The 13,776-nt window shown below is 41.8% G+C and overlaps 1 protein-coding gene across 3 annotated transcripts in view; it reads right to left on the reverse strand.

The window, feature by feature from the left end:
* Nucleotides 1–12,393, reverse strand: part of LOC140511743 (UDP-glucuronosyltransferase 2A2-like) — a 144,748-nt gene extending 132,355 nt beyond the window's left edge. The window contains exon 1 of one of the 3 annotated variants that reach the window (XM_072620925.1): nucleotides 11,625–12,384. In XM_072620925.1, the coding sequence (XP_072477026.1) occupies nucleotides 11,625–12,378 (754 nt within the window). In that variant the 5' untranslated portion in view covers nucleotides 12,379–12,384. Of the gene's footprint in view, nucleotides 1–2,443; nucleotides 3,012–11,624 lie in introns of those variants that run through there. The other 2 variants (XM_072620924.1, XM_072620927.1) reach the window with 2 other exon arrangements.
* Between the last annotated feature and the right edge of the window lie 1,383 nt (nucleotides 12,394–13,776).

Genomic DNA, 13,776 nt, shown 5'->3' on the forward strand with positions numbered 1-13,776 from the left:
AGTTAGATAATGAGTAAGAAAATACAAAACAAATTTGATGTAAGTCAATTTTTTCCAACACATATTATTTGTTATTTATTATTACATGAGGATTGTTTGTTACTAGTATGGGATCCCAGTCATTCTAGAGAGAGATGCTATACTTTAGGCACTTTTCTTTATACATTCTAGACATCTGCTTCTTTCTACTAAAAATGACGTTGCTTGAAGCATTCCCAGTCTCTTCATGAACTAAAAGGAGAAAATCTTAAGCTAGTGAACTGAAGTCCATCATAATCATCTTGGCAGACAAAGCTGAATATAAAATCACTGAGTCCGAAACACTCCTGAAAACAATCCCTTTCACCCAAAGCCTCACTGTGAAACTGCTCCCACTTTTTCTGAAATGAATCGAACCAGAAATAGTCAAAGGAGAGAGACGGTGGCATATTCTCCATGTTTTCCATAAGGGTCATTTTGTGAGTCAGTCTGCCCAGGGTCATGGGCATATAGGAAAGACAAAATGGGAGTCCTCTACTGTATTTCTCATAGGCATTCCCCATGGTCCACTTCAGACTACTTATGAAAGGGATTTCAAGCATCTCAGTTATTGGAACTCCACATGGAAACGTATCATGTGTAAATAGCACAACAGAGCCAGTTTTTTTTGTGGTTTCTCCATCAGTACCTGACTGAAGATTACATTTTCACACTTTGACTTTTCAAAAGGAACAAAAATAAACACTTGAAAACTTCAGGACTCTTCTTCCTGAGTTCCAATCTGACCCGAATCACTTGCTAAATATGTGACCCAGGCAAATCACTTAGCCTAACTTTGTCTTACTTTCCTCATCTCTAAAGATGAGTTGGAGAAGGAAATGGCAAACGATTTCAGGATCTTCACCAAGAAATCCTCAGCTGGGGTCACCAAGGGTCAGACAGGACTGGAAAATGACTAAACAACAGTCACCCTCACCTGCAATTCCATAAGGCACAATAGCTCCTTATTAACAATAGCGTCGAATGTTAAACCCTGTATTGGTTGTTCAAAGCTCTTCATGACTTGTTGACATTTCCAGTCTCCTTATATCTGATCCCTCTCCCCTCACTCATCCCAGTACTCTTTGATCCAGTTATACTGGCCCCTTTGATGTTATTCAAACAAGGCTGTCTTCTGATTGAAGGTCTATTTCTCCTTTCCATTGAATATCCACCATGGAAGAAATCGTCGCCATCCTCATCTCTGATCCAGATTTCCCTAGTTTCCTTCAAGTCCCAGCTAAAATCCGGCTTTAATGAACCCTCTTTACGCTTAGTGTCTCTCTCACTAGATTGTGAGCTACTCAAGAGCTCTTTCACCTTCCTGGCTTTAGAGTGATTATCAGTGGTTGCTGTTGCTGTTTCCCTCCCAGCCTGATGTCTTTCTTGTTCTTGGTCTCAGTAAAGGAGCCAGGCCCTGGCTACTTCTTAAACAGGCCTATTCAATGAATGGATGTTGCCTCACCCTAAGTGAGTACCTGCAAAGACCTTGGCCTAAAGGGTCCAAGATCTCCCAGTGCATCTTGGGCCATCTCCAGTCATCCTGATGCATATCTAGTCACTGGATTCAGATGGCTGTGGAGGAGAAGTGAGGCTGGTGACCTGCACAGCCCTCCCACACTCAAAACAATATCCAGTGCAAGTCATATCATCATATCTCTGATGGCATGGTCTTCTTTGGCAACAAAGGACGAACACAGTTCCCATTGAGTAGCACTGGGCTTGGCAGAGAGTGAATTCTTAACCAATATTTATTGACTGCTGATTGACTTAAAGACAAAGTACAAAAGACACGATTACAAAGAAAAAGAATTCTGACTTAAAGACTTACTGAATCTCTCATCATAGAAATATTAAAATAAAGATTTAATTTGTTCTCAATGCAATTTTACTGGCTTGTGAAATGTGAGGGTTCTCAGGACTCAGGTTATGGATTTCTGTGATAGAGAATGACTAAATAAGGCTTTCTTTCTAGTTTCATGGTCAAGCATAGGAAAGGTCTGCTTCTCTCCACTGAAAGAGTTTAAAGCCCCAATTTCGTAGCTGAGCATTAAACCACAGAAAGCAGGGCTGCTTTTATAGCAGCACCTGAGCTGGGGACTCTCTGTGTAGCTCAGGAACTAGAAGCAGAGAGTTCAGTAATCATATGTGTAAGGGTCACTGACTACCACACCATCTGTCTGTTCTTCCATCTCTCTTCTAAGTTTGGATATATGGGTGCTGGCTGCCTTTCTGGGCTATTGTCCCTTGTACTACTCTCTGACTCTGATGGGGCTGTCTGTGAGGATGTGATGAATGTTCTCATTTGCGCTGCCTTGCTACCGTCTTCCCCTATGAACACATTCTTCAGCATGTTATATAGAAAGAATGTGTACTGACCCTGACTCAGCTTTTGTGAGTTTTGCCCCATTTCAATTTTACTCACAGTTACACCTCGTCTCACTCGAGCTGAATGTGCACGTCTTCTCCTGCGTCCACTTCTCGGATCCGCTTCCAGAGGTACTCAGTGAAGAAACAGGCTACGGTTTCCTGTCACGTTCAGGTATCCACTTTTGACCCTGTCCTGATAGCTCCTGTACACTGGACTTTATGAGCCCTGACTGTCTAGGCTTCTGGAGAGCCTGACTCATTCGGGGGGTTACTGAGGGACCTGATTCCCTCAGCTGGGGTTACTGAGGGACCTGACTCCCTTGGCTGAGTTTCCTGAGGGACCTGACTCCCTCAGCTGAGTTTCTTGAGGGACCTAACTCCATTGGCTGAACTTCCTGCTCCTTCCCCCTGCTTGTGGCCCCAGTTTGGGGGCCAAGTTGCTATGGTGACAGCATAGCATACCGAGAGGAACAAGTCTTACGCCTGACCAGCAGGCTGCTCGTCCTCCTGTGGAGCTCACGAGTAAAAGAATGAGGAGGGAGAGCGGGTCATGAAGCAACTCCGATTTATTCAAGCAAGCACTCTGATTATATAGTCTCTGCCAGCCAGCCCAATGAACCATGGTAACACACACAAACAAACCTGAAACTGTAGTAATGAACACAAGCTGGAACTATAGTAACAAACACAAACCAGGGGTGGGGCCGTCCCTTCCAGCGCCATCTTGTTCACCCTTCCCTGCACTGGACTCAGTTTACCTGATGTCCGTCAGTGTGGCGTTCCGGATGATGTGGTGGTCAGTGCCCCCTACAACTCCCCCTTTTTGTTTTAGACCCAATGACCTTCACGGGTTTGTACATCTCTCAGCTTGAACTGATTTTCAGTAAGCATCATCATTGTATCTTTTACAGTTCGTAGGGCACATTTGAGACATGCTGGAATGAGACATATAACAATCAAGATAACAATACCTCCTGCCTCATTCTTTTACTCGTGAGCTCCACAGGAGGACGACCTTCAATATGCTTCAATGTTTTGCCGCCCATGGCATCCCAGATGGCGTGGTGGTCAGTGCCCCTTACACATATGTGCAGCTGGGATGTCCTGCTTTGACCAGGAGACTGGAGGAGCCACACCACAGAGGATGGGCCACAATTCCCAAGCATTTTTTTTTTAATTTTTTACTATAGGCTACAGCCAATAATTTCTCATAATCGTAATGACAGGTAGCTGCATTTGGGCTGATATCAAGCAATATTAAAAGAAACAGGTAAATACAAAAGCCTCCCTGACCTTCCCTACTTATCTCCCTTCCCACTGAGGAGCCCTCTGCTTCTCATTGCTTCCCTCTGCTATAACCACCCTCAAGTATTTACCCCAACCATATTTCCAGAAAGGAGCAGAAATTAAATGAAAAGATCAGCCTCTGACTAAGGCTTCTTGGTGTGTGTGTGTGTGTGCGTGTGTGTGTGTGTGTGTGTGTGTGTGAATGTGTTTTATTTTGCAATACGACTAGCATGGAAACATATGTTTTTCCTATGACTTCATATGTATAATGGATATCATATTTCTTGTCATCTCAAAGGGTGAGGGAGGGGCTAGAGAGAGGCAGAGAATTTGGAACTCAAATTAAAATATAAAAATTAATAAGTAAATACCAAATTAAGAAAGCTCAAGGGCATCCCCATTGTATAGAATAGCATGAATAATTCAATCCATTTATTTATTTGAAATTTTTACTTCTGTATCAAGTCCCCTCTCTATCTCCATCCCCTTTCTCTCATAGACACTGAGAGAGCAAAACATTTCATATCTATTATACATATAAAGTCAGTGTCAGGTCAGACTTGTCATAGAATGTAATGAGGTTGATGTGGAAGAATACTGGTTAAAATATAGAGAGGTCTTTTTAATTTCCAAATGACTCTATGTGCTTCAGAACCTAACAACAACTGTGTGATATTTAGAACTACAAATATTATTGTATGCATTTTACAGATGAGGAAAAAGGTAAGAGTGGTTAAATGACTTGCCCATGGTCACACAGCTAATAAGTGTTGAGAACAAGAGTCAGATCCATGCTTATTTTTGCTCTAAAGCCGGTATTCTTTTTTCTATAATAAACTAAGATAAGAAGAAAGGAAGAGAAGGTGACTTCATTTTCCACCTGGCTGCACTGCCCTAGACCTCATCATTATCCCTCAGGAACCTCATCCTGCAACATCAATTATACTCTGGCACATAGACCTCATCAATACTCTCTGCCACTGTGGCCCCTCCCTCTGGAGAGGGTAGAGATGGAAAACTCCTCCCAGAATCTCCATTTTCCACCCAGGAGCAGTCCTCTAGACTTGGACATCATGTCTGCTCAGGCTATCTTCCTCTCTACCCTCCTGGTTTCATTTTACATATTGTCTTTTCCTGTTATATTATGGGAATTAAAAGGCTTGAGAGAAATAGTTTCTAGGCAATTTAATTATTTTATTAATAAGGCCAGCATATTATTAATAAAAGGATGGTCATTTGACCAAATGGTCATTAGCAGACAATCATGACAGTGGCTCAGGGCTTATATATTCTTTTGGAAGATGTGGAAAAATCAACTCTGATTGTGTAACACAACAGGAGGTGGGCTATATTAAAATGAAGGACTGAGAGTGACAAGAATTCACCTTGGACTGCCATACTTATTTCTATACCCAGACCACCTCGAGCCATGTATGTACCATCCAAGACTGAGCAGAGCACAGAGGCCACTGCCAGGGTGGAGTTCAAGAAATTTAGTCCAGACTCATTATCAGCCATGTCCTTCAAGAGACTGAACTTTAAAAAACAGGATTGCAGAATGAGAGAACTCTGGGTCTCCTCAAATTATTGATTATTAGAAATGATTTCTCTCAATATTGTAATTTACTGGAAGGCAAATGACAGGTTTTTTTTAATTCCCAGTGGTTAGGACAATGCATGGCACACAGTGGGCATTTAATGCATATTTACTGACAGAGTGAATATAAAATGGAATGTGATAAGGTGGAGGAAACTGAGGGAAATTAAAAGTTAATGAATTCAACATTATCAGTAAAGAAGGAAGAGAAGTCATCTGAAAGGAGTGGGGGATGGTTTAAAAAAAAAAAACAAAGGGATTCAGAACAGCCCTAGTGGGAACTATGATAGGTAGTCAAAAAAAGGATTTAAATAAAGACTTCTGGGTAAGATAGATGAGTCCAAGTGAGAGTGTAAAATATGTAATGCATTCAGCATAAGTTTCTTAAGTCTTCTATCAAATGAATACCCAGTCACCCTCTGAGAGCAGACCAAGACATTGATTTGGTATTGCCTTTGATGTTATGAAAGATAGATAGAGAGATTAGACAGAAAGAGAGAGATAGGGAGATAGTGATGGTTATGATGGCAACAGAAGAATTCAGCTTATATTTTAGAAAGAAAATGTTGATGCGTCAATAAAAATACATATTAAATAAGTTCTTTGAAATGAGGTTCTAATTTATGCTACTGAAGTTTAGTTTTTCATTGCATAATAGAACCAGTTGTTAAAGTTTAATCCGTTTTAAAGGATTAACTGTATTTCTCATAGGCATTCCCCATGGTCCACTGGAGACTACTTATGAAAGGGATTTCAAGCATCTCAGTTCTCAGAACTCCACATGGAAACACACCATGTGTGAATCGCACAACATAGACAGTTTTTTCTGGTTTCTCCATCAGTGCCTGATCGAAGATTACATTTTCACACTTGGATTTTTCAAAAGGAAAAAAAAAAGTTTGAAAACTTCAGGAAACTGCCACAAACATTCCCAATGTGAAAAACTAGTGCTTTTGTTAATCAGCTCCCCCAAAGAAGTATCCAATGAGCTCAATTTTCCTCTACTGTACATGGTACAGGATAAACCTCATAGTTCAGGCTTGAAGAATCAGTTGGATCAATGAGACGCATACCAGACAGCCCTAACACAGTCACCATGTGATCTGTTTCTGCCAGCTCTTCAAGAAGTGTTTCCATATGCATCCAGGAGTTGCATTCCAATGGCCAACACAGGAGCTTTGCTCAGCACCCCCACCCAAAGTAGCAGAGCTGTGGCAGCAGCAGAATAGAAAGTCATTTTTCAGGCATTAGTACAGAGTCTGACGCCTTCTATCACACTGCAAGACTATACACAGACTAGCCAAGAGACAAGGTGAACATTAATTTCTAAAGGAAATTTTCTTCAGTCATACTTCTAGCTTAACTTCCCCAGTGTTTAAGCATTTTTTCTGGTAAACTTTCTATTGTCTGACATATGTGAAGGCAGAGACTCAGAGTATTAGAAGTACTGCCCTTATTTTCCATAAATCATACAAATAAAGTAGAAAGACCTAACAAAGAAACAAAACATAGTATATTGCCTATGTATGCCTGTTTATTTCTTCCCTTGCCAAGGTGGTATGTTTATCACAAAGTTATTCATTTAGAAGGTAGATGCTGATAAATGTAGAATAATATGGACAGTGGAATATGATTAATGATTCTTTCCTTTTACTTCTCACAGATTCTCAAAGTAACACTGATAATTTGTTTAAGAGTAGATGTGGGGGGGGCGGAGCCAAGATGGCGGAGTAGAAAGATGCACATACACATAGCTCTGAACCCACAACCCACAGAACGGCTAGAGGGGACCAACTCACGGTGAATTCTGCACCCAGAGCCCATGGAATATTGGAGCGAGGGAGATTTCTGTTCCGGAGAGACCTGCAAACCTCTCGCGGGGGGTCCTTCGCGCTGCGGACTGGGCGCCAGGACTGGGAGCAGAGGGCAGTCCTGCAGTGGCCGCGACACCGTGAGGAAAAGATCCGAGCGGGCTACGGGGACGGGATCTCCAGCGGCCACACGGGTCCCTCCACCCACAGAGGGACCTGCAAACCTCTCGCAAAAGGTCTGTCTCACTGCAGATGCGGAGCCCAGCCCAGACCTGCGGCGGCTCCGAGAGGTACAGATCCGAGCAGGCTTCAGGGACGGGATCTCCAGCGGAGGCACAAGCCCCTCCACCCACAGGTGACGGGGGTCGGTGAGAGAGTCTCTTCGGCGGGTCGAGAGGGGAGTGGGGAGCTCCCATGGCTCGGGCCCCCCCGGGAGATAGAAGCTGAGAGGCGGCTGCAGACAGGGGCTCCCCAAGCGGGCGGGAGCCTGGATCCATTGTGGAAGGTCTGTACATAAACCCCTTGAGGGAACTGAGCCTGAGAGGTGGCCCTGCCCCGACCTGACCACCTGAACTTAATTCTCACACTGAATAGCAGCCCTGCCCCCGCCAAAAGCCCTAAGGCGGGAAGCAGCATTTGAATCTCAGTCCCCAAAACGCTGGCTGGGAGGACCAGGAGGTGAGGTGGGTGTGAGGAGAATATTCAGAGGTCAAGTCCCTGGCTGGGGAGAATGCCCAGAAAAGGGAAAAGAAATAAAACTATTGAAGGCTACTTTCTTGGAGAACAGACATTTCCTCCCTTCCTTTCTGATGAGGAAGAACAATGCTTACCATCAGGGAAAGACACAGAAATCAAGGATTCTGTGTCCCAGCCCACCCAATGGGCTCAGGCCATGGAAGAGCTCAAAAAGAATTTTGAAAATCAAGTTAGAGAGGTGGAGGAAAAACTGGGAAGAGAAATGAGAGGGATGAAAGAGAAGCATGAAAAGCAGATCAGCTCCCTGCTAAAGGAGAACCAAAAAAATGTTGAAGAAATTAACACCTTGAAAACTAGCCTAACTCAATTGGCAAAAAAGGTTCAAAAAGCCAATGAGGAGAAGAATGCTTTCAAAAGTAGAATTAGCCAAATGGAAAAGGAGATTCAAAAGCTCACTGAAGAAAATAGTTCTTTCAAAACTAGAATGGCACAGATGGACGCTAAGGACTTTGTGAGAAAGACAGATATCACAGAACATAGCGAGAAGATTGGAAAAATGGAAGATAATGTGAAATATCTTATTGGAAAAACAACTGACCTGGAAAATAGATTCAGGAGAGACAATGTAAAAATTCTGGGACTACCTGAAAACCATGATCAAAAGAAGAGCCTAGACATCATCTTCCATGAAATTATCAAGGAAAACTGCCCTGAGATTCTAGAACCAGAGGGCAAAATAAATATTCAAGGAATCCACAAAACACCGCATGAAAGAGATCCAAAAAGAGAAACTCCTAGGAACATTGTGGCGAAGTTCCAGAATTCCCAGGTAAAAGAGAAAATATTGCAAGCAGCTAGAAAGAAACAATTCAAGTATTGTGGAAATACAATCAGGATAACACAAGATCTAGCACCCTCTACATTAAGGGATCAAAGGGCATGGAATAGGATATTCCAGAAGTCAAAGGAACTAGGACTAAAACCAAGAATCACCTACCCAGCAAAACTGAGTATAATACTTCAGGGGAAAAATTGGTCTTTCAATGAAATAGAGGATTTTCAAGCATTCTTGATGAAAAGACCAGAGCTGAAAAGAAAATTTGACTTTCAAACACAAGAATCAAGAGAAGCATGAAAAGGTGAACAGCAAAGAGAAGTCATAAGGGACTTACTAAAGTTGAACTGTTTACATTCCTACATGGAAAGACAATATTTGTAACTCTTGAAACATTTCAGTTTCTGGGTACTTGGTGGGAGTACACACACACACATGCACACATGCACACATACATAGAGACAGAGTGCACAGAGTGAATTGAAGAGGATGGGATCATATCTTAAAAAAAAAATGAAATCAGGCAGTGAGAGAGAAATATTGGGAGGAGAAAGGGAGAAATTGAATGGGGCAAATTATCTTTCATAAAAGAGGCAAGCAAAAGACTTATTAGTGGAGGGATAAAGAGGGGAGGTGAGAGAAAAACATGAGGTCTACTCTCATCACATTCCACTAAAGGAAAGAATAAAATGCACACTCATTTTGATATGAAAACCTATCTCACAATACAGGAAAGTGGGGGACAAGGGCACAAGCAGGGTAGGGGGCAGGATAGAGGGGAGGGCATGGGGAGGAGAATGCAATCCGAGGTCGACACTCATGGGGAGGGAAAGGATCATAAGAGAATAGAAGTAATGGGGGACAGGATAGGATGGAGGGAAATATAGTTAGGCCTATACAACACAACTAGTATGGAAATCATTTGCAAAACTACACAGATTTGGCCTATATTGAATTGCTTGTCTTCCAAAGGGAAGGGGTGGGGAGGGAGGGAGCTAAAGAAGCTGGAACTCAAAGTGTTAGGATCAACTGTAACGTTCTTAACACTAGGAAATAAGAAATACAGGTTAAGGGGTAAAGAAAGCTATCTGGACCTACAGGACAAAAGAGAAGACGGAGACAAGGGCAGACAGGGAGGATAGAAGAGAGAGCAGATTGGTCACAGGGGCAATTAGAATGCTTGGGTTTGGGGGGGAGGGGATAAAAGGGGAGAAAATTTGTAACCCAAAATTTTGTGAAAATAAATGTTAAAAGTTAAATAAAAAAAAAAAAAGAGTAGATGTGAAAACAATCTCTGCGGTCACTTCCAGCAAAAAGTAAAGAAATTTCCCTCCAATAGCCCTTGTACCTAGCCTCCAATTACCCTTAACCTTAGTAGTTAAGGGCTGCAACTGATGGATGCAGAAATCCGACAAGTTCTAGGTATTTCCATCGATCTAGTACAAATAACTGTGCACTGAATGTGCTCAGGTCAAGGCTGAGGAAGTCGTCCACGATAGGGAGAATGACAAACACAAGTAATTGTGATCATATTGATTAAATGTATTTCTTCACTTGGATATAGAGGACTCAGCATGCTCTTTTCAACTTCTTCAAAAAATTCAAGTTTTAAAAAATCCAACAACCTCAGCTACAGTAAATAGCTTCTAGAAACAGTATCTAGAATAAGGAGAACTTGTACTGTGGAAAACCAAATTCCATTAACAGGGAAGGAAAGTCAGCTTAGCTGAAGCACAAGCCACCTTGAGAGAAGGCCAGGGCATGGCAGGTAACTAAAACTATTGCCCCCACCTTCACCACCATTTCCCCTCTGCGCACGATGGAGTCAGACTAGGACTGTCAGACTGTGAGACTGTCAGCATCCCCTGCTTCTCAGAGGACTGGTAGTGTTTCCAGCCTGCTCACCAGCACTGATTCACCTAGCCTTTACTGAGGGAAACAAACTTTTTGAAGAGAAGACTCATTATCCTTGCTACCGTCAACATTAATGGAAGATCATTGCCGTCAACAAAGAAGCCCAAGAAATCATACAGTAGCAATGCATCCCATGCCACTGCTAGTTCCACACAAGCTCCCACAGTCATTAATCATTCCTCGTGGAGATGCAACATGGTGATGAAGAGCACGGAGGTGGCACACTGGAGAGTGCCAGGCCTGAAGTTAGAAAGACTCATCTTCCTGAGTTCAAATCTGGCCTCATACGAGTTGTGTGACCCTGGGCAAGTCATTAAGCCTGTTGACCTCAGTTTCTTCTATAAAGTGAGCTGAAGAAGGAAAGGGCAAACTACTCTAGTATCTTGGCCAAGAAAATCCCAAACAGGGTCACAAACAGTTGGATGTGGCTAAAAGGACTCTACAAAAACAAAAAATCTGGTGCCTCCCTCTGCAGGAGCTCTAATCTCTGCCTCTTCAAGGGCCACAGCTACTGAAGACCTCAGAGAGTAAGTGGTCACCACCAAAGTGCTGTCAGCGGATTTAATATCAGAAATGGGTTCATTTTGTATCACTGGCAATAACATCAGAAGGAAGCATTATCATCTGCTTTGCCACTATCTTCCCCACCTCTCCATCTCACCAGGACCAGGAGGTCTCTGTGGGACTTACACCTGAAACTGACTCTGTCTTCCCAATAAAAGGCTCCTGGAGAGCAAGGGGCTGTCTTGCTTTTCTATTTAGACTCCAGAACATACCACAGCTGTTTGCATGTAACATGTGCTTAATGATTGCTCCTGCACGCATTCATTTATGCTAATATCCCTGCTTTCTACTCTGATTGAAGATTCATGCCTAAGCCTATTTAGCTGTCATTAGGTGACAGTTTTCACATTTTAGGCACAAGTGAATCATTTTGTCACAAAACTTGCCATATTTGATTGTAATTAAAAAAAACTCCAACACCTGATTTTTTTCATGACATTAAATTTCTGTGCAATCACATTGACACATATATGGATGTCCGGAATCACTGAACATATTTGACATGTAACCCATAAAGGGACCACAGACTTACCCAACACATCACTGTAAAACTGATCCCAATCCTTCATATCAAAATTCTGAAACCAAAAGTCAAAGTAAATGAAGAAAAGCATATTTTTCACTCTCTCCATAAATGTCATCTTGTCAGTCAATATGGTCATGGGCACAGGCACATAGGAAGGAGGGGATGGGAGTCCTCCACAATATTTTTCAAGGGTATTGCCCATGGTGAAGCGCAGACTATAGAAAAAGGGTATTCCAAGTATCTCTGCTATGAGCTCACCACAAGGACATAGAGCATCTGAAATAACAACTTCATATTTGCCATTCTTCAATGTTTTCATAAGGTCTTTGTTCAAAACTGCACTCTCACACTGCAGTTTTATAAGTCTTGAGTACTCAAAAAATATTTTTTGCATGGCTGCACCATACTGTAAGGCTGAAAGCTTTCGAAACTCGCTCCAAAGTGTGATCCAGTTTTCAAAAACTGAAGCCAAATCCTCTTGAATTGTCTCCACAGGAAAAACCTCAACATGGAAACCTGATGAATTTCCAGGATCAATAAAAACTGTAGCTGAGGGTGTCAGCACAGTCACCTCATGGCTCCTCTGTATGAGCCCATTCAACAGGGCCTTTAGATTGATCCAGTGGCTATACTCCATGGGCCATACCAGGACCTTCCCACAGGACCCACAGCTAAAGTAACAGAGTTGCAGCAGCAAAAGAACTGAGACCCATTTCTCAGACCTCATGGTTATTTCTGCTTTACCACCTACTAGTTTCATTTCATCATGAACTCCTCTTTATATCATCAACAGAAAGGTTAAAATTTCACTAATATGTGCAAATTTGTTATTCAAATAGTCATAGTTAGCCAAAACGTGGTCTTGCCCAAGTGGGCAAGAAGTTAATACATGACATGATTTTTTTGAAAGAGGAAAACAATTAGCTGGTATTATCAAAGTCCATATTTGCACAAAGTTCATGGTCTTATGCATTAGTGGTACTTTAATGATTGAGATTCTTCAGGGGTCAGAGAAAAGTTTTTAATCACTTTGATTTTAAATAGGAATACTATCTTATTTCTTTAAAGCATAAAAGTTTTATAGCAAAATGCTCTCCTTTCACTCTATCTCACTTGTTTCTCAAGCTTCCTTGACCTCAGACTTCAAGATGGGGCCTCTGACCAGCATTGTCCTCTGAGGAGTAGCTAAGAAAAAGAGTTAAGTATTGTGAGTACATCTCTCATCCAGTCTCAGTATGTTGGACATTGTTGGATCCCAAAGAAGGTCAATTTATGATCCCACAGGAGAAGCTGTTAATATTAAGTTCTTCCTCCACTTCCATCGTTTTTGATCCAAAAGATTTCTTCCAAGTGATTATCATGAAGCACACGGACTTGATGGCAGCTAAGTGGCACAGTGGGTGGAATGCCAGGCCTGAAGTCAGGAAGACTGATCTTGAGTTCAAATGTGATCTCAGAAACTTAGTAGCTGTGTGATCCTGAGGAAGTCAATTCACCCTGTTTGCCTCAGCTTCCTCATTTAAACAATGAGCTGGAGAAGGAATAGTAAACCATTCCAGTATCTTTGCCAACAAAACCCCAAATGCCATCACAGAGTTGGACATGATTGAAAACAACTGAATAACCACCACAACAGTGCATGGACTTGAGTTCATGAACAACCAACTCTGCCTTCGTATATTAGTTCAATGTTTGAATGCACTGTAACGATCTCTACTGTCTGTCTTATTATTTTATTTCTAATCGTGTCTTATTTGAACAGTACTTGATTTTTAGGCCTTTTCATTAGGATTACTTTGAAGTTGTTCTAATTCAATAAATGCCTATTCTTTACTCTTACCCCCAGATCCAATATAACAATATGCAGTTTTGCTGGAAGAGTTATTCTTGAATGTAATCGTAGATATATGCTTTCTGGAATACCAGAAATGTGTCTCCTATCTTATACAATGATGGCTGTTAAGCCCTTGTGTTATGCTGATAGTAGCATCTTTGTGTTTGAATTCTTCCTTTCTAGCTAATAACAGTATTTTTTTCCTTAATTTAAGAGTTCTGGATTTTGGTTATAGTATTCCTGGGAGTTTTTATTTTAGGTTTCTTTTCAGAGATGACCAATGACTTCTTTTAATTTCTACTTTGATCTCTAGTTCAAAGATAT

This window comes from Notamacropus eugenii, chromosome 6, assembly GCF_028372415.1.
Source record: "Notamacropus eugenii isolate mMacEug1 chromosome 6, mMacEug1.pri_v2, whole genome shotgun sequence".
NCBI classification, from domain to species: Eukaryota; Metazoa; Chordata; class Mammalia; order Diprotodontia; family Macropodidae; genus Notamacropus; species Notamacropus eugenii.